General features: G+C 51.7%; 1 protein-coding gene across 1 annotated transcript in view; it reads left to right on the forward strand.

Annotated features, from left to right (window-relative positions):
- Positions 1-26,238, forward strand: part of itga10 (integrin, alpha 10) — a 107,861-nt gene that overhangs the window by 27,348 nt on the left and 54,275 nt on the right. Inside the window, exons 4-10 of the mRNA XM_038787107.1 lie at positions 1,442-1,527; positions 3,309-3,423; positions 4,523-4,650; positions 9,731-9,879; positions 15,964-16,114; positions 20,020-20,185; positions 24,451-24,524. Of these exons, the coding sequence (XP_038643035.1) occupies positions 1,442-1,527; positions 3,309-3,423; positions 4,523-4,650; positions 9,731-9,879; positions 15,964-16,114; positions 20,020-20,185; positions 24,451-24,524 (869 nt within the window). The remainder of the gene's footprint in view (positions 1-1,441; positions 1,528-3,308; positions 3,424-4,522; positions 4,651-9,730; positions 9,880-15,963; positions 16,115-20,019; positions 20,186-24,450; positions 24,525-26,238) is intronic.

The following is a 26,238-nucleotide window of genomic DNA, read 5'->3' on the forward strand; positions in this document are numbered from 1 at the left end:
CCGGTTTCCTCCCACAGTCCAAAGACGTGCTGGTTAGGTGGATTGGCCGTGATAAATTGCCCCTAGTCACCAAAAAAGGTTAGGAGGGGTTACTGGGTAATGGGGATAGGGTGGAGGTTTGGGCTTGGGTAGTGTGCTCTTTCCAAGAGCCGGTGCTAATTCGATGGGCCGAATGGCCTCCTCTTGCACTGTAAATTCTATGAACAGGCTTAATGATACAGTCAGTGATGCAGGACGCTGGGGAAAGTAAAAAAACAGGGCTGTGTACCTGTCCTGGGAGTGATTGATGGGGACACTGTAGAGGGAGCTTTACTCTGTATCTAACCCCGTGCTGTACCTGTCCTGGGAGTGTTTGATGGGGACACTGTAGAGGGAGCTTTACTCTGTATCTAACCCCGTGCTGTACCTGTCCTGGGAGAGTTTGATGGGGACAGTGTAGAGGGAGCTTTACTCTGTATCTAACCCCGTGCTGTACCTGTCCTGGGAGTGTTTGATGGGGACAGTGCAGAGGGAGCTTTACTCTGTATCTAACCCCGTGCTGTGTACCTGTCCTGGGAGTGTTTGATGGGGACAGTGTAGAGGGAGCTTTACTCTGTATCTAACCCCGTGCTGTACCTGTCCTGGGAGTGTTTGATGGGGACAGTGTAGGGGAGCTTTACTCTGTATCTAACCCTGTGCTGTACCTGTCCTGGGAGTGTTTGATGGGGACAGTGTAGAGGGAGCTTTACTCTGTATCTAACCCCGTGCTGCACCTGTCCTGGGAGTGTTTGATGGGGACAGTGTAGGGGGAGCTTTACTCTGTATCTAACCCCGTGCTGTACCTGTCCTGGGAGTGTTTGATGAGGACAGTGTAGAGGAAGCTTTACTCTGTATCTAACCCTATGCTGTACCTGTCCTGGGAGTGTTTGATGGGGACAGTGTAGAGGGAGCTTTACTCTGTATCTAACCCCGTGCTGTACCTGTCCTGGGAGTGTTTGATGGGGACAGTGTAGAGGGAGCTGTACTCTGTATCTAACCCCGTGCTGTACCTGTCCAGGGAGTGTTTGATGGGGACAGTGCAGAGGGAGCTTTACTCTGTATCTAACCCCGTGCTGTACCTGCCCTGGGAGTGTTTGATGGGGACAGTGTAGAGGGAGCTTTACTCTGTATCTAACCCCGTGCTGTACCTGTCCTGGGAGTGTTTGATGGGGACAGTGTAGAGGAAGGTTCTCTCTCTCTCGAACTCAGTGCTGTCTGGGAAATCATCCCCCAGCATAGACATTCCAAACTGTGGAGCAGATTTGATCGGAAGCAGAGAGTGTTGAAAGTAATAGTTGAGACTGAAGTGTAATTTCTAACATTGTGCTCGAGTTTAATGAGAGTGGATAGAAATAGTGCAGGATGCAGTAATTATTCTCCATTCAAGGGGAGGTGTCTTTTTGATTTGTTTAAACTCCTGCAGGAGAGACAGCGCTGAAGAACATCTCTGATGATTTGACGAACGCGCACTTCGGTATGACACTGACCCGTAACCCCCAGGGATTCATGGTAAGCAGGTTGGCTGGTCCATGTCTGGGATGGATGGGTTGAACTCTCAGCCAGACTAATTTGGTTAATAGTTTTTAAGTAAAAGTTAAATTCCTCTTCCAGTAGCACCAAGCTGGGAAACAGTGCGTTGTGATATTAATCCCTCAATTTGGATGTCAGGTCTGTCCAGTGTATACAGCAGGCAGTACACGGACCCTTCTGAATCACTGACTATGTTACCAAGCGGAGGAATAGGTCTGACACCCCAACCCTTTGCTTTCTCACCTTTAACCAGTTTTGAAAAAATCTGTCGACAGGATGGGGTGGCACAGTGGCTTGCACTGCTGCCTCACAGTGCCAGGGATCCGGGGTGGCACAGTGGTTTGCACTGCTGCCTCACAGCGCCAGGGAACCGGGGTGGCACAGTGGTTAGCACTGCTGCCTCACAGTGCCAGGGAACCGGGGTGGCACAGTGGTTTGCACTGCTGCCTCACAGCGCCAGGGAACCGGGTTGGCACAGTGGTTTGCACTGCTGCCTCACAGCGCCAGGGAACCGGGGTGGCACAGTGGTTTGCTCTGCTGCCTCACAGTGCCAGGGAACCTGGGTGGCACAGTGGTTTGCTCTGCTGCCTCACAGCGCCAGGGAAATGGGGTGGCACAGTGGTTTGCTCTGGATAGCACCATTGCTTCACAGCTCCAGGGTCCCAGGTTCGATTCCCGGCTTGGGTCACTGTCTGTGCGGAGTCTGCACATCCTCCCCGTGTGTGTGCGTGGGTTTCCTCCGGGTGCTCCGGTTTCCTCCCACAGTCCAAAGATGTGCAGGGTTAGGGTGGATTGGCCGTGATAAATTGCCCTTAGCGTCCAAAATTGCCCTTAGTGTTGGATGGGGTTATTGGGTTATGGGGATAGGGTGGAGGTGTTGACCTTGGGTAGGATGCTCTTTCCAAGAGCCGGTGCAGACTCGATGGGCCGAGTGGCCTCCTTCAGCACTGTAAATTTGATGATAAATCCTGTGACCACTACCGCCTCCCCCGATAATGAACATTACATGAAGTTTGAAAGCGATGTAATTCAATCGAAATCTAGGGTCTTAAATCTAACCAAAGGACGCATCAACAGTATGAGGAGCAATTTGGCCTTGAGAGATTGGGGAACTATTAAAAGATGTGAGGACAGACAGGAAATGGCTCACATTTAAAGAATTAATATTTCCAAATGTACATTAATTTGCAGCACAAATACCCAGCCATGGCGAACGAGAAAAGTTAAAGATTGTATTAGATCAGAGCTTATAAAGTTGTCGCAAAGTGACACCCAAAGATTGGGTGCCGTTTAGATTTGGAGGCCTCCGTCCCCCTGGGGTTGTGGAGGCCGAATGATTGAGTGCGTCCAGTTTGGGCGCAGACGCTGGTAGTGCCAGTGCATCTATATTGATTGCCTCAACCATCCCATGTGGCATTAAAAGTTTCACATTCTTACCAACGCCGTGGGTAAAGAACTTCCTTCTGGACTGCCTGTTAGATTTATTTGAGGCCACCATCTTTTATTCAAGGCTCCTAATTCTGGCCTTGTCCCAGAGTGTGAACCCGAGAAATAAATTCTGACGACCTTCATCAGGAAACTCCACAAACTTTTTTCTGGAAGAACGAGGCAGATAATCTTTAATGTGTCCTGTTGGTTATAGCTTCTTAGTTCTGGTATCATTCTACTCGATCTCCTCTCCAGTGCCACTATTTCCTTTATAGAGAGGGGGGCAGGAAATGATCTCGGTAACGTTGAGCATGTCCGCCTTCCCAATGCAGGTGTGTGCTCCCCTCTGGTCCCAAAAGTGTGGAAGTTCCATCTACAACACCGGAATCTGTACAAACATCAGCTCCAATTTCCAGCCTTCCGGAATTATTGCACCGACCGCACAAGGTAGGAACGTTATATTTACGGTCTCCTTGGGCAGGAGTAACTAGCTTGGCACTGCCCCTGAGAAAGGACCATTTCCAAACTCCACCAAGGTCCTGTTTCCAACCCCCCCCCACTGGGTCGCCTGCAATCAACGAGATGGGCAAAACGTGAGGACGGAGGTCGGAAAATTGAGGATGGAGCTGACCGGGTTGGTACAAAGGATTTGGAGAGGTTATTATTTCACGGATTCTTGCCAATCTCTGTACCCTGGTCAACATCCCCCCCAATCTTTGTACCCTGGCCAGAATCCGCCCCAATCTCTGTTCCCTGGCCAGAATCCCCCCCAATCTCTGTACCCTGGCCAGAATCCCCCCCAATCTCTGTACCCTGGCCAACATCCCTCCAATCGCTGGTACCCATCATTCCCCCCAATCTCACCAATTTAACCCCCCCTCCCAGAGCCTGTCCACCATCTACAAGGCACAAGTCTGGAGTTCCCACTTGCCTGGATGAGCGCAGCTCCAACATTCAAGAAGCTCGACACCATCCAGGACAAAGCAGCCCCGCTTGATTGCTCCCCCTTCCACAAACATTCAAACCCTCCACCACCGACACACAGTGACAGCCGTGTGTACCATCTACAAGATGCACTGCAGCAACTCACCAAGGTTCCTCAGACAGCACCTTCCAAACCCACGGCCACTACCATCCAGAAGGACAAGGGCAGCAGATACCTGGGACCCCCACCACCTGGAGGTTCCCCTCCAAGTCACTCACCACCCTGACTGGGAAACATATCGGCCGTTCCTTCACTGTCACAACATCCTGGAACTCCCTCCCTAACAGCACAGTGGGTGTACCTACATCTCAGGGACTGCAGCGGTTCAAGAAGACAACTAACCTCCACTAGCTGAAGGGCAACTAGGGATGGGCAATAAATGCTGGTCTAACCAGCGATGCCACTTCCTGTGGATGATTCAAAAAAATATATTATGCCATTTAATGTCAGATAGGCTGGCAGAGTTGGGATGTTGAGCTCGCTCAGGTAGATGGTCTGAATGTGGCCGGGTAGGAAGCCATCGTTCGCCGGAGTCTCTGCCACTCTCTGTGTGTTTTCCAGATTGTGGTGTCTCCATGGACATTGTCATTCTGCTGGACGGGTCAAATAGCATCTACCCCTGGCACGAGGTACAGAGGTTTCTCAGCAACGTCCTCAACAAATTCCAAATCGGCCCCAAGCAGATCCAGGTACGTCAATAACCTCATCGCCACATCGCACCTCCGCTCGTCCTCTTCCAGTGAGACTGGGTCGGTCAATTCATCACTTCTATCAACTCAATTTCACATCATTCTCCTCCTCCACCTGATCAACACAGAGTGGGCGTCTTTTAATCACTCAACAATGTGTTTAACCCCGCTTTCACTCACTCCACCTCAAGTGTTTAACCCCACCCTCACTCACTCCATCTCTAGTGTTTAACCCCACTCTCACTCACTCCATCTCTAGTGTTTAACCCCACTCTCACTCACTCCACCTCTAGTGTTTAACCCCACCCTCACTCACTGTATCTCCAGTGTTTAACCCCACTCTCACTCACTCCATCTCTAGTGTTTAACCCCACTCTCACTCACTCCACCTCCAGTGTTTAACCCCACTCTCACTCACTCCATCTCCAGTGTTTAACCCCACTCTCACTCACTCCATCTCTAGTGTTTAACCCCACTCTCACTCACTCCATCTCCAGTGTTTAACCCTACTCTCACTCACTCCATCTCTAGTGTTTAACCCCACTCTCACTCACTCCACCTCTAGTGTTTAACCCCACCCTCACTCACTCCATCTCTAGTGTTTAACCCCACTCTCACTCACTCCATCTCTAGTGTTTAACCACACCCTCACTCACTCCATCTCTAGTGTTTAACCCCACTCTCACTCACTCCATCTCTAGTGTTTAACCCCACCCTCACTCACTCCATCTCTAGTGTTTAACCCCACTCTCACACACTCCATCTCTAGTGTTTAACCCCACTCTCACTCACTCCATCTCTAGTGTTTAACCCCACTCTCACTCACTCCATCTCTAGTGTTTAACCCCACTCTCACTCACTCCATCTCTAGTGTTTAACCCCACTCTCACTCACTCCATCTCTAGTGTTTAACCCCACTCTCACTCACTCCATCTCTAGTGTTTAACCCTACTCTCACTCACTCCATCTCTAGTGTTTAACCCCACTCTCACTCACTCCATCTCTAGTGTTTAACCCCACTCTCACTCATCCATCTACAGTGTTTAACCCCACTCTCACTCACTCCATCTCTAGTGTTTAACCCCACTCTCACTCACTCCATCTCTAGTGTTTAGCCCCACTCTCACTCACTCCACCTCTAGTGTTTAACCCCACCCTCACTCACTCCATCTCTAGTGTTTAACCCCACTCTCACTCACTCCATCTCTAGTGTTTAACCACACCCTCACTCACTCCATCTCCAGTGTTTAACCGCACTCTCACTCACTCCATCTCTAGTGTTTAACCCCACTCTCACTCACTCCACCTCTAGTGTTTAACCCCACTCTCACTCACTCCATCTCCAGTGTTTAACCCTACTCTCACTAACTGCATCTCTAGTGTTTAACCACACTCTCACTCACTCCATCTCCAGGGTTTAACCCCACTCTCACTCACTCCATCTCTAGTGTTTAACCCTACTCTCACTCACTCCATCTCTAGTGTTTAACCCCACTCTCACTCACTCCATCTCCAGTGTTTAACCCCACTCTCACTCACTCCATCTCCAGTGTTTAACCCCACTCTCACTCACTCCACCTCCAGTGTTTAACCCCGCTTTCACTCACTCCACCTCTAGTGTTTAACCCCACTCTCACTCACTCCATCTCTAGTGTTTAACCCCACTCTCACTCACTCGGCATTTAGTGTTTAACCACACTCTCACTCACTCCACCTCCAGTGTTTAACCCCACTCTCACTCACTCCATCTCTAGTGTTTAACCCTACTCTCACTCACTCCATCTCTAGTGTTTAACCCCACTCTCACTCACTCCATCTCCAGTGTTTAACCCCACTCTCACTCACTCCATCTCCAGTGTTTAACCCCACTCTCACTCACTCCACCTCCAGTGTTTAACCCCGCTTTCACTCACTCCACCTCTAGTGTTTAACCCCACTCTCACTCACTCCATCTCTAGTGTTTAACCCCACTCTCACTCACTCGGCATTTAGTGTTTAACCACACTCTCACTCACTCCACCTCCAGTGTTTAACCCCACTCTCACTCACTCCACCTCCAGTGTTTAACCCCACTCTCATTCACTCCACCTCCAGTGTTTAACCCCACTCTCACTCACTCCACCTTTAGTGTTTAACCCCACTCTCACTCACTCCACCTCCAGTGTTTAACCCCACTCACTCGCCTCACCTCACTCCATTCACAGTGTGCTTTTTTAATCCAGCTTTTACGCTTCACGTATTTAAAATTCCTGAATGTGGCCGTTGGGTTTCTATCCCGACATTGTCCTTGTTGCGATGTCTGGTGTAGGGAATGGTGTCTCAGTATAGACCAGGAATACTGCTTGGATCGTCAGGCCTGTACAGCTGAATATCAATGGTTTGTGGCTGGACAGATAGCCATTTGTGTCGTCACTGTGGACGGGTAAGAGGCAAGCTCACAGCAGGGCGGAAACCTCATTAAATAGGTTCTAATTTAAGCGGAACCATATAATTTTGAAAAACCCCAAAGTATTTCCTCTCCCACTCCCATTTTATGTATATATCCAGTCTTGGAACAGCTGCATATTGCTGCTAACCAAAGTTAAATTCACACCCAGTGTAAATTTAGTGGGTCGGGCAGAGAGAGGGTGACCTTCGACCTGCACAACAACCGCGAGGCCTCGCCGAAGGGCAAGACCATCATTAAAACACAGCTATCTCTCTCTCTCTCTCTCTCTCTGTCCGCTTTTTGCAAAGGATGACGTAACCTCGCTGCCGTTAGTTGGAAATTGCGGAGTGTAAATGACTGGTGCCAAATGAGCTGCACAAAACATTTGGAAACGCAGAACCAGTTGTTCTGTTCAAGTCTGCGTTTCCACAGTGTTATGATGAAGAGTTAAATAAATTTAAGTCTTCGGGCTTCACGCATCACACATCTCTCGGTTCAAAGGTCGTAGGGTAGAGCACCAATCCAGAAAGGGTCACTGCCGAGGGAGGGCTGCACTGTCAGAGGGTCAGTACTGAGGGAGTGCCGCACTGTGGGTCAGTACTGAGGGAGTGCCGCACTGTCAGAGGGTCAGTACTGAGGGAGCGCCGCACTGTGGGTCAGTACTGAGGGAGTGCTGCACTGTCAGAGGGTCAGTACTGAGGGAGTGCCGCACTGTCAGAGGGTCAGTACTGAGGGAGTGCGGCACTGTCAGAGGGTCAGTACTGAGGGAGTGCCGCACTGTCAGAGGGTCAGTACTGAGGGAGTGCCGCACTGTCAGAGGGTCAGTACTGAGGGAGTGCCGCACTGTCAGAGGGTCAGTACTGAGGGAGTGCCGCACTGTCAGAGGGTCAGTACTGAGGGAGCCGCACTGTCAGAGGGTCAGTACTGAGGGAGTGCCGCACTGTCAGAGGGTCAGTACTGAGGGAGCGCCGCACTGTCAGAGGGTCAGTACTGAGGGAGTGCAGCACTGTGGGAGGGTCAGTACTGAGGGAGTGCCGCACTGTCAGAGGGTCAGTACTGAGGGAGTGCTGCACTGTCAGAGGGTCAGTGCTGAGGGAGTGCCGGACTGTCAGAGGGTCAGTACTGAGGGAGTGCCGCACTGTGGGAGGGTCAGTACTGAGGGAGTGCTGCACTGTCAGAGGGTCAGTACTGAGGGAGTGCCGCACTGTCAGAGGGTCAGTACTGAGGGAGTGCCGCACTGTCAGAGGGTCAGTACTGAGGGAGTGCCGCACTGTCAGAGGGTCAATACTGAGGGAGCGCCGCACTGTCAGAGGGTCAGTACTGAGGGAGTGCTGCACTGTCAGAGGGTCAGTACTGAGGGAGTGCTGCACTGTCAGAGGGTCAGTACTGAGGGAGTGCTGCACTGTGGGTCAGTACTGAGGGAGTGCCGCACTGTCAGAGGGTCAGTACTGAGGGAGCACCGCACTGTGGGTCAGTACTGAGGGAGCGCCGCACTGTGGGTCAGTACTGAGGGAGCGCCGCACTGTGGGTCAGTACTGAGGGAGTGCCGCACTGTCAGAGGGTCAGTACTGAGGGAGCACCGCACTGTGGGTCAGTACTGAGGGAGCGCCGCACTGTCAGAGGGTCAGTACTGAGGGAGTGCCGCACTGTCAGAGGGTCAGTACTGAGGGAGCGCCGCACTGTCAGAGGGTCAGTACTGAGGGAGTGCCGCACTGTCAGGGGGTCAGTACTGAGGGAGTGCTGCACTGTCAGAGGGTCAGTACTGAGGGAGTGCCGCACTGTGGGAGAGTCAGTACTGAGGGAGTGCCGCACTGTCAGAGGGTCAGTACTGAGGGAGTGCCACACTGTCAGAGGGTCAGTACTGAGGGAGCTCCGCACTGTCAGAGGGTCAGTACTGAGGGAGTGCCGCACTGTCAGAGGGTCAGTACTGAGGGAATGCCGCACTGTCAGAGGGTCAGTACTGAGGGAGTGCCGCACTGTCAGAGGGTCAGTACTGAGGGAAGGAGACAGAGACAAGGAGCGAGAGACAGAGAGAGACAGAGAGACAGACAGAAAGACAGAGAGAGAGAGAGAGAGACAAACTTTTAGATGCTGCCAACTTTGCCAGGATGTTACAAGTTCGTACACCATACGTGTAGTATTATTGGGAAGGTCTCGGGAAGATGAAGAGAAGTATTGTAGTCAACGTTTAATGAATTTGCTTTAGTTATTTGATTAATAAAGTTGCAAATGTTTCATCGGAAAGAAAAAGCAGCAACGTGACCACTGCAGTCAAACACACTCTAACCCCAGGATTTCGGCCCTTACATTTCCCACACAGTTAGAATCCGATGGTCCTAAAATCCTCCATTCATCACATGAACTTATTTAGCCCGACTGGTGTGGTATCTTAGAGTGGGACAGCTTCGGAGCGGCCTGCACGGGGACCATGGGGTTCAGCAGATCTTCTGGATGGCTCTCCTGTGAGAAAGGATCCTGGTGCAGGCCAGATCTGCCGCACTCGGGTCACTAATGCTGCGGTTATTTCTCCGATTGTGAGAGAGGCGGCGTTAATGGAGAGTCCAACAGGTTTAATACAAAGGCTGCCGGGTAGTTTCCTTCGTGGTTGCGTGGCCCCCTTCTGCAGTTACGATTTTATTTCTGTGTCCTCAGATTGGGGTACTCCAGTATGCAGAGACGGTGGTGCACGAGTTCAGCCTCGGGGAACACAAGACCGGGCGGGCGGTGGTGGAAGCTGCCAGGAATATCAGCCGTCAGGGAGGTCGTGAGACCAAGACAGCAATGGCAGTCAAAGTGGCCTGGTAAATATTAGCGCATCTCACTGGATGTCCTTGTGTGCTGGCAGAGCTAGTGTACCGGACCGGGCTTGCACTGGCCTGATCCCGTGGGTCCACTCCTCCCCGCCACCTTCGCAGACAGTGGGCAGAAAGTCCCCACCCACCGGGGAGGGCGGCACGGTGGCACAGTGGTTAGCACTGCTGCCTCACGGCGCCGAGGCCCCAGGTTCGATCCCGGCTCTGGGTCACTGTCCGTGTGGAGTTTGCACATTCTCCCCGTGTCTGCGTGGGTCTCACCCCCCACAACCCAAAGATGTGCAGGGTGGGTGATGCCCGATCAGTCACTACTGAAGCGAGATTGTAGTCCCATTAAAGGCTTTAATGAACGAGTAGTGGGCAGCAGGGTAGCATGGTGGTTAGCATAAATGCTTCACAGCTCCAGGGTCCCAGGTTCGATTCCCGGCTGGGTCACTGTCTGTGTGGAGTCTGCACGTTCTCCCCCTGTGTGCGTGGGTTTCCTCCGGGTGCTCCGGTTTCCTCCCACAGTCCAAAGATGTGCGGGTTAGGTGGATTGGCCATGCTAAATTGCCCGTAGTGTCCTAATAAAAGTAGGGTTAAGGGGTTAAGGGGGAGGTTGTTGGGTTACGGGTATAGGGTGGATACGTGGGTTTGAGTAGGGTGATCATGGCTCGGCACAACATTGAGGGCCGGAGGGCCTGTTCTGTGCTGTACTGTTCTATGTTCTAGTTACCCCAGCAGCTCTGGTACAGAATGACTGCTGTGGGTGAAACACAGACTCTTATGCTCCGCCTGCTGGGCGGAACCAGCAAGCATGTTCTACCACTCATACTACAGCACAAGGTACATCCCACCTAGGTACCGCGATACCCCTAATATAGCCAATCACATTAGGTGGATTGGCCACGCTAAATTGTCCCTTAATTGGAAAAAATTCTCTGTACGTCGGGGAGAGGCAACAAGGATAGGAGGGGGGGGGGGAATTGATGGCAGAAGCTTTATTGGGTGGCACGGTGGCACAATGGTTAGCACTGTTGCGTCACAGCTCCATGATCATGTGTTGGCTTCCTGGCCTGCGGAGTCTGCACGTTCTCCCCCCGTGTGTGCGTGGGTTTCCTCCGGGTGCTCCGGTTTCCTCCCACAGTCACAAAGATGTGCGGGTTAGGGTGGATTGGCCGTGCTAAATTGCCCCTTAGTGTAGAAAATTGCCCTTAGTGTTGGGTGGGGGTTACTGGGTTATGGGGATGGGTGGAGGTGTTGACCTTGGGTAGGGTGCTCTTTCCAAGAGCCGGTGCAGACTCGATGGGCCGAATGGCCTCCTTCTGTTCTGTAAATTCTATGAATTCCAGCGGAAATTTAAATGTATATTTTCAACTCACCTTTCTCAAAGGCTGAAATAAAGTGTTGAGTTTGCAGGTTGGCGATGGGAGGGTTTGACGGGGGGGGGGGGGGGAGAGGGGGGGGGGGGGGGGGGGGGGGTGCAGTAGATCTATGCAAGTTGGCCTTGGCCCGGGACGCTGTTGGGTTGCTGCGTTTACAGACGCAGCATTGATCTGAAGATTGGTCCCAATCACAGCTGCATGGCAACTCGGGGACTTTGTGTTCTTTGACTGTCCCTGGCCTCCCTCGGCGTGCGCCAGGCCCGGGGACCAACTGTGATCCATTAACTTTCAATCAGGGCAAACTGCTTGGCGGTGACCCCGACTTCAAAGGTCCGAGGTCAGGCAGAAAGAGCCCATTCATCAGCTCGGGGAACACAACAAGCTGCTGACACATTTCACACAAAACCGTCCGCTGAGCGCCACAACGCCAGAATTCAGGCTCAAAATAGGACAATGGCATCATCTGTTGATCCAGTCACACGGCCCAAAGATGCCCAGTGACACTTCAACTTTCTCAATCTGCTTCTTTTCTTTGGTCAATTGGACGCTTATTAAAGTGAAGAATCATTATTTTGGAGAGTGGAGCATTTTTGTAAACTCAGTTTCAGCGTCAAACACTTCCCTAGATACAGAGTAAAGCTCCCCCTACACTGTCCCCATCAAACACTCCCAGGACAGGGACAGCACGGGATTAGATACAGAGTAAAGCTCCCTCTACACTGTCCCCATCAAACACTCCCAGGACAGGTACAGCACGGGGTTAGATACAGAATAAAGCTCCCTCTGCACTGTCCCCATCAAACACTCCCAGGACAGGTACAGCACGGGGTTAGATACAGAGTAAAGCTCCCTCTACACTGACCCCATCAAACACTCCCAGGGCAGGTACAGCACGGGGTTAGATACAGAGTAAAGCTCCCTCTACACTGTCCCCATCAAACACTCCCAGGACAGGTACAGCACGGGGTTAGATACAGAGTAAAGCTCCCTCTACACTGTCCCCATCAAACACTCCCAGGACAGATACAGCACGGGGTTAGATACAGAGTAAAGCTCCCTCCACACTGTCCCCATCAAACACTCCCAGGGACAGGTACAGCACGGGGTTAGATACAGAGTAAAGCTCCCTCTACACTGTCCCCATCAAACACTCCCAGGACAGGTACAGCACGGGGTTACATACAGAGTAAAGCTCCCTCTACACTGTCCCCATCAAACACTCCCAGGACAGATACAGCACGGGGTTAGATACAGAGTAAAGCTCCCTCTACACTGTCCCCATCAAACACTCCCAGGACAGGTACAGCACGGGGTTAGATACAGAGTAAAGCTCCCCTACACTGTCCCCATCAAACACTCCCAGGACAGGTACAGCACGGGGTTAGATACAGAGTAAAGCTCCCTCTACACTGTCCCCATCAAACACTCCCAGGACAGGTACAGCACGGGGTTAGATACAGAGTAAAGCTCCCCCTACACTGTCCCCATCAAACACTCCCAGGACAGGTACAGCACGGGGTTAGATACAGAGTAAAGCTCCCTCTACACTGTCCCCATCAAACACTCCCAGGACAGGTACAGCACGGGGTTAGATACAGAGTAAAGCTCCCTCTACACTGTCCCCATCAAACACTCCCAGGACAGGTACAGCACGGGGTTAGATACAGAGTAAAGCTCCCTCTACACTGTCCCCATCAAACACTCCCAGGACAGGTACAGCACAGGGTTAGATACAGAGTAAAGCTCCCGCTACACTGTCCCCATCAAACACTCCCAGGACAGGTACAGCACGGGGTTAGATACAGAGTAAAGCTCCCTCCACGCTGTCCCCATCAAACACTCCCAGGACAGGTACAGCACGGGGTTAGATACAGAGTAAAGCTCCCTCTACACTGTCCCCATCAGACACTCCCAGGACAGGTACAGCACGGGGTTAGATACAGAGTAATGCTCCCTCTACACTGTCCCCATCAAACACTCCCAGGACAGGGACAGCACGGGGTTAGATACAAAGTAAAGCTCCCTCTACACTGTCCCCATCAAACACTCCCAGGACAGGTACAGCATTGGGTTAGATAAAGAGTAAAGATCCCTCTACACTGTCCCCATTAAACATTCCCAGGACAGGTACAGCACGAGGTTAGATACAGAGTAAAGCTCCCTCTACACTGTCTCCATCAAACACTCCCAGGACAGGTACAGCACGGGGTTAGATACAGAGTAAAGCTCCCTCTACACTGTCCCCATCAAACACTCCCAGGACAGGTACAGCACGGGGTTAGATACAGAGTAAAGCTCCCTCTACACTGTCCCCATCAAACACTCCCAGGACAGGTACAGCACGGGGTTAGATACAGAGTAAAGCTCCCTCTACACTGTCCCCATCAAACACTCCCAGGACAGGTACAGCACGGGGTTAGATACAGAGTAAAGCTCCCTCTACACTGTCCCCATCAAACACTCCCAGGACAGGTACAGCACGGGGTTAGATACAGAGTAAAGCTCCCTCTACACTGTCCCCATCAAACACTCCCAGGACAGGTACAGCACGGGGTTAGATACAGAGTAAAGCTCCCTCTACACTGTCCCCATCAAACACTCCCAGGACAGGTACAGCACGGGGTTAGATACAGAGTAAAGCTCCCTCTACACTGTCCCCATCAAACACTCCCAGGACAGGTACAGCACGGGGTTAGATACAGAGTAAAGCTCCCTCTACACTGTCCCCATCAAACACTCCCAGGACAGGTACAGCACGGGGTTAGATACAGAGTAAAGCTCCCTCTACACTGTCCCCATCAAACACTCCCAGGACAGGTACAGCACGGGGTTAGATACAGAGTAAAGCTCCCTCTACACTGTCCCCATCAAACACTCCCAGGACAGGTACAGCACGGGGTTAGATACAGAGTAAAGCTCCCTCCACGCTGTCCCCATCAAACACTCCCAGGACAGGTACAGCACGGGGTTAGATACAGAGTAAAGCTCCCTCTACACTGTCCCCATCAGACACTCCCAGGACAGGTACAGCACGGGGTTAGATACAGAGTAATGCTCCCTCTACACTGTCCCCATCAAACACTCCCAGGACAGGGACAGCACGGGGTTAGATACAAAGTAAAGCTCCCTCTACACTGTCCCCATCAAACACTCCCAGGACAGGTACAGCATTGGGTTAGATAAAGAGTAAAGATCCCTCTACACTGTCCCCATTAAACATTCCCAGGACAGGTACAGCACGAGGTTAGATACAGAGTAAAGCTCCCTCTACACTGTCTCCATCAAACACTCCCAGGACAGGTACAGCACGGGGTTAGATACAGAGTAAAGCTCCCTCTACACTGTCCCCATCAAACACTCCCAGGACAGGTACAGCACGGGGTTAGATACAGAGTAAAGCTCCCTCTACACTGTCCCCATCAAACACTCCCAGGACAGGTACAGCACGGGGTTAGATACAGAGTAAAGCTCCCTCTACACTGTCCCCATCAAACACTCCCAGGACAGGTACAGCACGGGGTTAGATACAGAGTAAAGCTCCCTCTACACTGTCCCCATCAAACACTCCCAGGACAGGTACAGCACGGGGTTAGATACAGAGTAAAGCTCCCTCTACACTGTCCCCATCAAACACTCCCAGGACAGGTACAGCACGGGGTTAGATACAGAGTAAAGCTCCCTCTACACTGTCCCCATCAAACACTCCCAGGACAGGTACAGCACGGGGTTAGATACAGAGTAAGCTCCCTCTACACTGTCCCCATCAAACACTCCCAGGACAGGTACAGCACGGGGTTAGATACAGAGTAAAGCTCCCTCTACACTGTCCCCATCAAACACTCCCAGGACAGGTACAGCACGGGGTTAGATACAGAGTAAAGCTCCCTCTACACTGTCCCCATCAAACACTCCCAGGACAGGTACAGCACGGGGTTAGATACAGAGTAAAGCTCCCTCTACACTGTCCCCATCAAACACTCCCAGGACAGGTACAGCACGGGGTTAGATACAGAGTAAAGCTCCCTCTACACTGTCCCCATCAAACACTCCCAGGACAGGTACAGCACGGGGTTAGATACAGAGTAAAGCTCCCTCTACACTGTCCCCATCAAACACTCCCAGGACAGCACGGGGTTAGATACAGAGTAAAGCTCCCTCTACACTGTCCCCATCAAACACTCCCAGGACAGGTACAGCACGGGGTTAGATACAGAGTAAAGCTCCCTCTACACTGTCCCCATCAAACACTCCCAGGACAGGTACAGCACGGGGTTCTATACAGAGTAAAGCTCCCTCTACACTGTCCCCATCAAACACTCCCAGGACAGGTACAGCACGGGGTTAGATACAGAGTAAAGCTCCCTCTACACTGTCCCCATCAAACACTCCCAGGACAGGTACAGCACGGGGTTAGATACAGAGTAAAGCTCCCTCTACACTGTCCCCATCAAACACTCCCAGGACAGGTACAGCACGGGGTTAGATACAGAGTAAAGCTCCCTCTACACTGTCCCCATCAAACACTCCCAGGACAGGTACAGCACGGGGTTAGATACAGAGTAAAGCTCCCTCTACACTGTCCCCATCAAATACTCCCAGGGCAGGTAGAGCTCGGGTGATGGGTATAAACGTGTTCCCGAGTTCGGAATTGAGTGCTGTGTGATGTTTCCAGGATTTTTGTTGCTGACTCTGCCCTTTTTACGTCCAGCACCGAAGCATTCAGTCCAAAACTTGGTGGCCGAGACGGAGCGACCAAAGTTATGGTTGTCGTGACAGACGGAGAATCTCACGATGGGCTGGAGCTTCGAGAAGCACTGGCTGAGTGTGAAAAACTGAATATCACACGTTATGCCATCGCAGTAAGTGATCTGACACAGTTACACATTGTTCAGCAAATCGCTGCATGTCCATCTGAACGGATTCATGCTTGTCTTTAACTCCAATCAAGACTTCTCCCACCCTCCTTTGTCTTATTTTATATAGATATTACATACAGACAGATCAAATAGGAGTATTATTAGCCCATTCGGCCCCTCGAACATGCTCCGCTATTCAATAAAATCGTCGGCAGGTACAGCACGTGGTTAGACACAGAGTAAAGCTCCCTCTACACTGTCCCCATCAAACACTCCCAGGACAGGCACAGCACGGGGTTAGATGCAGAGTAAAGCTTCCTCTACACTGTCCCCATCAAACACTCCCAGGACAGGTACAGCACGGGGTTAGATACAGAGTAAAGCTCCCTCTCCACTGTCCCCATCAAACACTCCCAGGACAGGTACAGCATGGGGATAGATACAGAGTAAAGCTCCCTCTACACTGTCCCCATCAATCACTCCCAGGACAGGTACAGCACGGGGTTAGACACAGAGTAAAGCTCCCTCTACACTGTCCACATCAATCACTCCCAGGACAGGTACAGAACGGGGTTAGATACAGAGTAAAGCTCCCTCTACACTGTCCCCATCAAACACTCCCAGGACAGGTACAGCACGGGGTTAGATACAGAGTAAAGCTCCCTCTACACTGTCCCCATCAAACACTCCCAGGACAGGTACAGCACGGGGTTAGATACAGAGTAAAGCTCCCTCTACACTGTCCCCATCAAACACTCCCAGGACAGGTACAGCACGGGGTTAGATACAGAGTAAAGCTGCCTCTACACTGTCCCCATCAAACACTCCCAGGACAGGTACAGCATGGGGTTAGATACAGAGTAAAGCTCCCTCTACACTGTCCCCATCAAACACTCCCAGGACAGGGACAGCACGGGGTTAGATACAGAGTAAAGCTCCCTCTACACTGTCCCCATCAAACACTCCTAGGACAGGTACAGCACGGGGTTAGATACAGAGTAAAGCTCCCTCTACTGTCCCCATCAAACACTCCCAGGACAGGTACAGCACGGGGTTAGATACAGAGTAAAGCTCCCTCTACACTGTCCCCATCAAACACTCCCAGGACAGCTACAGCACGGGGTTAGATACAGAGTAAAGCTCCCTCTACACTGTCCCCATCAAACACTCCCAGGACAGGTACAGCACGGGGTTAGATACAGAGTAAAGCTCCCTCTACACAGTCCCCATCAAACACTCCCAGGACAGGTACAGCACGGGGTTAGATACAGAGTAAAGCTCCCTCTACACTGTCCCCATCAAACACTCCCAGGACAGGTACAGCACGGGGTTAGATACAGAGTAAAGCTCCCTCTACACTGTCCCCATCAAACACTCCCAGGACAGGTACAGCACGGGGTTAGATACAGAGTAAAGCTCCCTCTGCACTGTCCCCATCAAACACTCCCAGGACAGGTACAGCACGGGGTTAGATACAGAGTAAAGCTCCCTCTACACTGTCCCCATCAAACACTCCCAGGACAGGTACAGCACGGGGTTAGATACAGAGTAAAGCTCCCTCTGCACTGTCCCCATCAAACACTCCCAGGACAGGTATAGCTTAGTTGTGTTCCACATTCCCATCAGCCCCGAGAGCCTTTGCTTCCCGAGCCTAACAGGAATGTATCTCCCTCAACTCCACTGCCTTCCGAAGTAAGGAATTGTATTTGTTTTTCGTCCTGTCTGTCCCATCAGGGTGATCCCTAATTTTAAAACAGTGGCCCGTAATTCTGGACTCACCCACAATCAGAATCATCCTGTCCACATCCACCTTGCCAAGACCATTCAGGATCTAACACACTTCAACCAAATCACGTCTATCTCTTCTAAACTCCAGCAGAGACAAGTCTAACCTGCCCAGCCTCTCTTCCAAGAGCAGCTGCTCATTGCAGGTTTGAATCCATCAAACCCCTTCTGAATTGCCTTCAATCCATTGACACCTTCCATTAAATAAGGAGGCCAAAATTGCTCACAGTATTTCAGATGTGGCCTCCCCAGGGTCCTGTATAACCTTAGCATACCATCCTTACCTTTCTGTTGAATTCCTCGAGGAATAAAGCCATGATGTGGAGATGCCGGCGTTGGACTGGGGTGGGGACAGTGAGAAGTCTTTACAACACCAGGTTAAAGTCCAACAGGTTTGTTTCAAACACGAGCTTTCGGAGCACTGCTCCTTCCTCAGGTCGTTCATCTACCTCTTCGCTCACTGAGGAAGGAGCTGCGCTCCGAAAGCTAGTGATTCGAAACAAACCTGTTGGACTTGAACCTGGTGTTGTAAGGCTTCTTACTGTCCCCACCCTAAATGGGTTGAAGGGTTAACTTTGTGTTGTCTGAATTCTTCTTGTATTCAAGTAGAACATTCCATTCGCCTCCTTGATTACTTGCTGTACCTGTAGACTAACTTTTATAGTCTTTATTCTAATCCTTATTATTGTCACAAGTAGGCTGACATTAACACTGCAATGAAGTTACTGTGAAAAGCCCCTAGTCGCCACATTCCGGCCCCTGTTCGGGTACACGGAGGGAGAATTCAGAATGTCCAATTCACCCAACAAGCACGTCTTTCGGGACTTGTGGGAGGAAACCGGAGCACCCGGAGGAAACCCACGCAGACACAGGGAGAACGTGCAGACTCCGCACAGACAGTGACCCAAGCCGGCAATCGAACCTGGGACCCTGGCGCAGTGAAGCAACAGTGCTAACCACTGTGCTACCGTGCCACCCAATTTATTTGTTCGACCATGGGATGTTGGGTTGGCTGTGCCAGCATTTAACAGTGTTAACCGCTGTATGTGGCTCATGCGCTAGAACACCAAGATCCCTCTGCACCTTGGAATACTGAAACTGCTCTCCATTTTAAATAAATTCTATTCTTTCTGCCAAAGTGGAAAACTTCACCTTTTCCCACATTATGCGTCCATCTGCCTGATTTGTGCCTGTTCACTCAACCCATCTACATCCATCTTCAAACTCCTTATGTCTTCTTCACAACATACTTACCCTAGAATCTTTATGCACGTTTAGATACTCTGCCTTTCCTCCCCTCATCTAAGTCATGGACGTAAATTATAAAATGTTGAGGGCCCAGTACAGAAACCTGTGTCACATTCTGCCAATCAGACATTTGTGTATACTCTCTCTTCCCTGTCAGCCAGCCAATCTGCCATCTACGCTGATATGTTACCCCCTGACACCATGAACTTTCATTTTCCGCAATAACCTTTGATGTGGAACCTTAGCAAATAAATGCTTTCTGGAAATACGAGTACAGTACGTCTACAGGCTCCCCTTTATCCACATTCGTTACTCCATCAAAGATCTTTAGAGTCAGTTCAACATAATTTCCCTTGCACAAAACCATGCTAACTGTTTCCGATTATCTTGAGCTTTTCTAAGTGCCCGGATAGAACCTCTTTAATGATCGATTTAATGACCGATTCTCACACATTCCCCATGGCAGACATTCCTTCCGTCTCATCAGTTTGTCGATCTTCCTTCACACTACTTGCTTCAGCTCTTCCATCTGGGAGCGAGTTCCCCATCCTCACTGCTTTCTGGCCAAAGAAGTTACTGCTGAATACTCGATTGAATTTAGCGACTATCTTATATTTATGGCCCCTAGTTACACCCTCCCCCTCAAGTGAAAGGAGCTTCTCTACAGTAACCCTCTTAACGCCTTCCATCAGTTCAAAAGATGTTGGGGAAAATGGAGAACAAGTCTCAACGGCTGATCATCAACGTGGGTTACTTTGCGAATGCGCTCCATGGCTCCATGCTGTTTTGAACGTCGCGATACTTCTGCACAGGGCCCATTTCTGGCCCCCGTGAAGAGATTGAACCCACTGTGTAACACAGCGTTCCTCCTGCAGGTACTGGGCCATTACATTCGGAGACACAAAGACACTGAGACCTTCATAAAGGAGATCAAATTTATCGCCAGTGACCCCGATGAGAAGCACTTCTTCAACGTAAGCGATGAGGCAGCGCTGAACGATATTGTCGATGCTTTAGGAGACAGGATATTTGGGTTAGAAGGTAACGATCATGTCACATCTTTCAAAATAATGATTCCCCTCCATTCACAGTCCCAGGACTCTTTTAAACATTTGATCCTGTTCCATGTTGATGTTGTAACAGAGGTTGCTACCTGGGAAGGTTTCTGAGTGACAGTGTGAGGGAGCTGGGGGAGAGGGGTTACTGAGTGACAGTGTGAGGGAGCTGGGGGAGAGGGGTTACTGAGTGACAGTGTGAGGGAGCTGGGGGAGAGGGGTTACTGAGTGACAGTGTGAGGGAGCTGGGGGAGAGGGGTTACTGAGTGACAGTGTGAGGGACCTGGATTAATATCAGTAGGGATACAGTCAGTAACACAGGGTGTTGGGGGAGAGAGGTTACTGAGTGACAGTGTGAGGGAGCTGGATTAACATCAGTAGAGATACAGTCAGTAACACAGGGTGCTGGGGGAGAGGGGTTACTGAGTGACAGTGTGAGGGAGCTGGGGGAGAGGGGTTACTGAGTGACAGTGTGAGGGAGCTGGGGGAGAGGGGTTACTGAGTGACAGTGTGAGGGACCTGGATTAACATCAGTAGAGATAGTCAGTAACACAGGGTGCTGGGGGGAGAGGGGTTACTGAGTGACAGTGTGAGGGAGCTGGATTAACATCAGTAGAGATACAGTCAGTAACACAGGGTGCTGGGGGGGGGTAGGGGTTACTGAGTGACAGTGTGAGGGAGCTGGATTAACATCAGTAGAGATACAGTCAGTAACACAGGGTGCTGGGGGAGAGGGGTTACTGAGTGACAGTGTGAGGGAGCTGGATTAACATCAGTAGAGATACAGTCAGTAACACAGGGTGCTGGGGGAGAGGGGTTACTGAGTGACAGTGTGAGGGAGCTGGATTAACATCAGTAGAGATACAGTCAGTAACACAGGGAGCTGGGGGAGAGGGGTTACTGAGTGACAGTGTGAGGGAGCTGGGGGAGAGGGATTACTGAGTGACAGTGTGAGGGAGCTGGGGGAGAGGGGTTACTGTGGCAGTGTGAGGGAGCTGGATTAACATCAGTAGAGATACAGTCAGTAACACAGGGTGCTGGGGGGAGAGGGGTTACTGAGTGACAGTGTGTGGGAGCTGGGGGAGAGGGGTTACTGAGTGACAGTGTGAGGGAGCTGGGGGAGAGGGGTTACTGAGTGACAGTGTGAGGGAGCTGGATTAACATCAGTAGAGATACTGTCAGTAACACAGGGTGCTGGGGGAGAGGGGTTACTGAGTGACAGTGTGAGGGAGCTGGGGGAGAGGGGTTACTGAGTGACAGTGTGAGGGAGCTGGATTAACATCAGTAGAGATACAGTCAGTAACACAGGGAGCTGGGGGAGAGGGGTTACTGAGTGACAGTGTGAGGGAGCTGGGGGAGAGGGGTTACTGAGTGACAGTGTGAGGGAGCTGGGGGAGAGGGGTTACTGAGTGACAGTGTGAGGGAGCTGGATTAACATCAGTAGAGATACAGTCAGTAACACAGGGTGCTGGGGGAGAGGGGTTACTGAGTGACAGTGTGAGGGTGCTGGGGGAGGGGTTACTGAGTGACAGTGTGAGGGAGCTGGGGGAGAGGGGTTACTGAGTGACAGTGTGAGGGAGCTGGGGGAGAGGGGTTACTGAGTGACAGTGTGAGGGAGCTGGGGGAGAGGGATTACTGAGTGACAGTCTGAGGGAGCTGGATTAACATCAGTAGGGATACAGTCAGTAACACAGGGTGCTGGGGGGAGAGGGGTTACTGAGTGACAGTGTGAGGGAGCTGGATTAACATCAGTAGGGATACAGTCAGTAACACAGGGTGCTGGGGGAGAGGGGTTACTGAGTGACAGTGTGGGGGAGCTGGGGGAGAGGGGTTACTGAGTGACAGTGTGAGGGAGCTGGGGGAGAGGGGTTACTGAGTGACAGTGTGAGGGAGCTGGGGGAGAGGGGTTACTGAGTGACAGTGTGAGGGAGCTGGATTAACATCAGTAGGGATACAGTCAGTAACACAGGGTGCTGGGGGAGAGGGGTTACTGAGTGACAGTGTGAGGGAGCTGGATTAACATCAGTAGAGATACAGTCAGTAACACAGGGTGCTGGGGGGAGAGGGGTTACTGAGTGACAGTGTGAGGGAGCTGGGGGAGAGGGGTTACTGAGTGACAGTGTGAGGGAGCTGGGGGAGAGGGGTTACTGAGTGACAGTGTGAGGGAGCTGGGGGAGAGGGATTACTGAGTGACAGTCTGAGGGAGCTGGATTAACATCAGTAGGGATACAGTCAGTAACACAGGGTGCTGGGGGGAGAGGGGTTACTGAGTGACAGTGTGAGGGAGCTGGATTAACATCAGTAGGGATACAGTCAGTAACACAGGGTGCTGGGGGAGAGGGGTTACTGAGTGACAGTGTGGGGGAGCTGGGGGAGAGGGGTTACTGAGTGACAGTGTGAGGGAGCTGGGGGAGAGGGGTTACTGAGTGACAGTGTGAGGGAGCTGGGGGAGAGGGGTTACTGAGTGACAGTGTGAGGGAGCTGGATTAACATCAGTAGGGATACAGTCAGTAACACAGGGTGCTGGGGGAGAGGGGTTACTGAGTGACAGTGTGAGGGAGCTGGATTAACATCAGTAGAGATACAGTCAGTAACACAGGGTGCTGGGGGGAGAGGGGTTACTGAGTGACAGTGTGAGGGAGCTGGGGGAGAGGGGTTACTGAGTGACACTGTGAGGGAGCTGGGGGAGAGGGGTTACTGAGTGACAGTGTGAGGGAGCTGGGGGAGAGGGGTTACTGAGTGACAGTGTGAGGGAGCTGGATTAACGTCAGTAGGGATACAGTCAGTAACACAGGGTGCTGGGGGAGCGGGGTTACTGAGTGACAGTGTGAGGGAGCTGGATTAACATCAGTAGAGATACAGTCAGTAACACAGGGTGCTGGGGGAGCGGGGTTACTGAGTGACAGTGTGAGGGAGCTGGATTAACATCAGTAGAGATACAGTCAGTAACACAGGGTGCTGGGGGGAGAGGGGTTACTGAGTGACAGTGTGAGGGAGCTGGGGGAGAGGGGTTACTGAGTGACACTGTGAGGGAGCTGGGGGAGAGGGGTTACTGAGTGACAGTGTGAGGGAGCTGGGGGAGAGGGGTTACTGAGTGACAGTGTGAGGGAGCTGGGGGAGAGGGGTTACTGAGTGACAGTGTGAGGGAGCTGGATTAACATCAGTAGGGATACAGTCAGTAACACAGGGTGCTGGGGGAGAGGGGTTACTGAGTGACAGTGTGAGGGAGCTGGGGGAGAGGGGTTACTGAGTGACAGTGTGAGGGAGCTGGGGGAGAGGGGTTACTGAGTGACAGTGTGAGGGAGCTGGGGGAGAGGGGTTACGGAGTGACAGTGTGAGGGAGCTGGATTAACATCAGTAGAGATACAGTCAGTAACACAGGGTGCTGGGGGAGAGGGGTTACTGAGTGACAGTGTGAGGGAGCTGGGGGAGAGGGTTACTGAGTGACAGTGTGAGGGAGCAGGGGGAGAGGGGTTACTGAGTGACAGTGTGGGGGAGCTGGATTAACATCAGTAGAGATACAGTCAGTAACACAGGGTGCTGGGGGAGAGGGGTTACTGAGTGACAGTGTGAGGGAGCTGGATTAACATTAGTAGAGATACAGTCAGTAACACAGGGTGCTGGGGGAGAGGGGTTACTGAGTGACAGTGTGAGGGAGCTGGGGGAGAGGGGTTACTGAGTGACAGTGTGAGGGAGCTGGGGAGAGGGTTACTGAGTGACAGTGTGAGGGAGCTGGGGGAGAGGGGTTACTGAGTGACAGTGTGAGGGAGCTGGGGGAGAGGGGTTACTGAGTGACAGTGTGAGGGAGCTGGATTAACATCAGGAGAGATACAGTCAGTAACACAGGGTGCTGGGGGAGAGGGGTTACTGAGTGACAGTGTGAGGGAGCTGGGCGAGAGGGGTTACTGAGTGACAATGTGAGGGAGCTGGATTAACATCAGTAGGGATACAGTCAGTAACACAGGGTGCTGGGGGAGAGGGGTTACTGAGTGACAGTGTGAGGGAGCTGGGGGGAGAGTGGTTACTGAGTGACAGTGTGAGGGAGCTGGATTAACATCAGGAGAGATACAGTCAGTAACACAGGGTGCTGGGGGAGAGGGGTTACTGAGTGACAGTGTGAGGGAGCTGGGGGAGAGGGGTTACTGAGTGACAGTGTGAGTTTGGGTCAGGTTGGACATGATTCGGTTTGTTGCTGATGATTGCTGTCTCACCCTAACCGGTCTCCTCTTTCTCTCTGGTTTGCCCTTGCAGGCACGATTCAGCAAAACGAAAGCTCGTTTGAGCTGGAAATGTCGCAGGCAGGATTTTCGGCCCATGTTTTGGAGGTAAGCAGTGAGCTTGGCCTGGTCTGTGGCAGTCGTGTTTGTGATGTTTCAGGGATCGGGGGAACACCAGCCTTCCGCACTGGGGAATGTGCAAGGGGGAGTCTGCAATGGGGTGAAGGTGAGAGACCGAGCTGCCTCCTGGGTGTCGGGGAATGCACAGCAGGAGTCCAGTATCGCGTTGGGCCCAGGCAACACTTTCTTCACTCAATGGGTTGTGTGGTTGTATGACTAGGGGTATTACGGTACCTTAGAAGTGAGCAGCTATTGGTGCAAAGGGCTGGCTGCCCATTGGCCCGGGTAAGTCATGTGCCTCTCAGCCGATTGGCTGAGAGGTAGGTAGCTCCGCCTACAAGACGGGATATAAGAACCTGTGTCTCCCGGCAGTCGGCCATTCTTCTGTACGTCTTGCTGCCGGGCAAACACCTTGCGTATTAAAGCCTATCGTTTGGATCTCGGGAATGTACCGGGAGATACCGAGTTAATCCTCTTCCTGATTGCCACAGTGGTCAGTGCAATTTATCGACCGGCAGGGTCAGAGATTGGTGTCCTGATAGACATGGTTTTGTAACCGAGAGATCGATTCAACTAAATGGGAGGAGATTCTCCAGACCGTGACGTTAGTTCAATCTGATTTATTGAACCAGTAGCACAGTTAGCACAGTTCTCTGTGAGTTTGACTCTCTGCTAACCCAAGTGTGGTTACTCTGACTGACTGAACCAGACCAGCTCTTAGCCACGTGCTGGAGGTGTGATACTGTACATGCACCCTGACTCACTCTGTAGATGTTGATCAGTGGAAAGAGGCGGAATGTGAGGGCCTCGTGCCTTTTATAGTGAGATACCACCCCACAGTATCCTGCCTGCTCATTGGTCATGTCCTGTTCTCTGTGTTTATCAGCTGCCTGTCCGTATATCATTCTCTGCCTGTCTGTATACCATGACAACTTTATTGCAGTGTTGATGTAAGCCGACTTGTGACACTAATTAAGATTATTATTAGGTGGATCTCTGTGGGTTACGGGGTCCGCAGCCGCTGATTACTCCCCCTCCCTCCCTACCAGCTGACGGTCAGTTCTGTCGGAGGGTCACACGGATTTGAAACGTTAATCCTGCTTCTCTCTCTGTCTCTCTCTCTCTCTCCCCGGATGTTGCCCTGCGTTTATCCGGCACTTTCTGTTTTTAGGTCAGTTTTCGTTTCACGGCACCTGACGCCCACAGGAGTCGAAAAGGAGACGGGTTGAATGAAACTGGCCTCAGGACCAGGAACGATTGGCGGGAAGTGTTTTTCATGCACAGCGTTGTTCTGATCTGGAATGACCAGCCTGAAATTGTAGACACGGAGTCAATGCTTGTTCCTGAAAGAAACGGAGTGTACATTAATTTGTTCTTAAGGGCAGCAGGGTAGCATAGTGGTTAGCACAATTGCTTCACAGCTCCAGGGTCCCAGGTTCGATTCCCGGCTTGGGTCACTGTCTGTGCGGAGTCTGCATGCCCTCTCCGTGTCTGCGTGGGTTTCCTCCGGGTGCTCCGGTTTCCTCCCACAGTCCAAAGATGTGCAGGTTAGGGTGGATTGGCCGTGCTAAATTGCCCCTTAGTGTCCAAAATTCTATGATCTATGATTAACCCAGGACAAAAGTTCGGCCCAACATCGTGGGCCGAAGGGCCTGTTCTGTGCTGTATTTCTCTATCTATCTAAACGGGATAAATGTTCCAG

Source organism: Scyliorhinus canicula, chromosome 30 (genome assembly GCF_902713615.1).
Source record: "Scyliorhinus canicula chromosome 30, sScyCan1.1, whole genome shotgun sequence".
Classification (NCBI taxonomy): domain Eukaryota; kingdom Metazoa; phylum Chordata; class Chondrichthyes; order Carcharhiniformes; family Scyliorhinidae; genus Scyliorhinus; species Scyliorhinus canicula.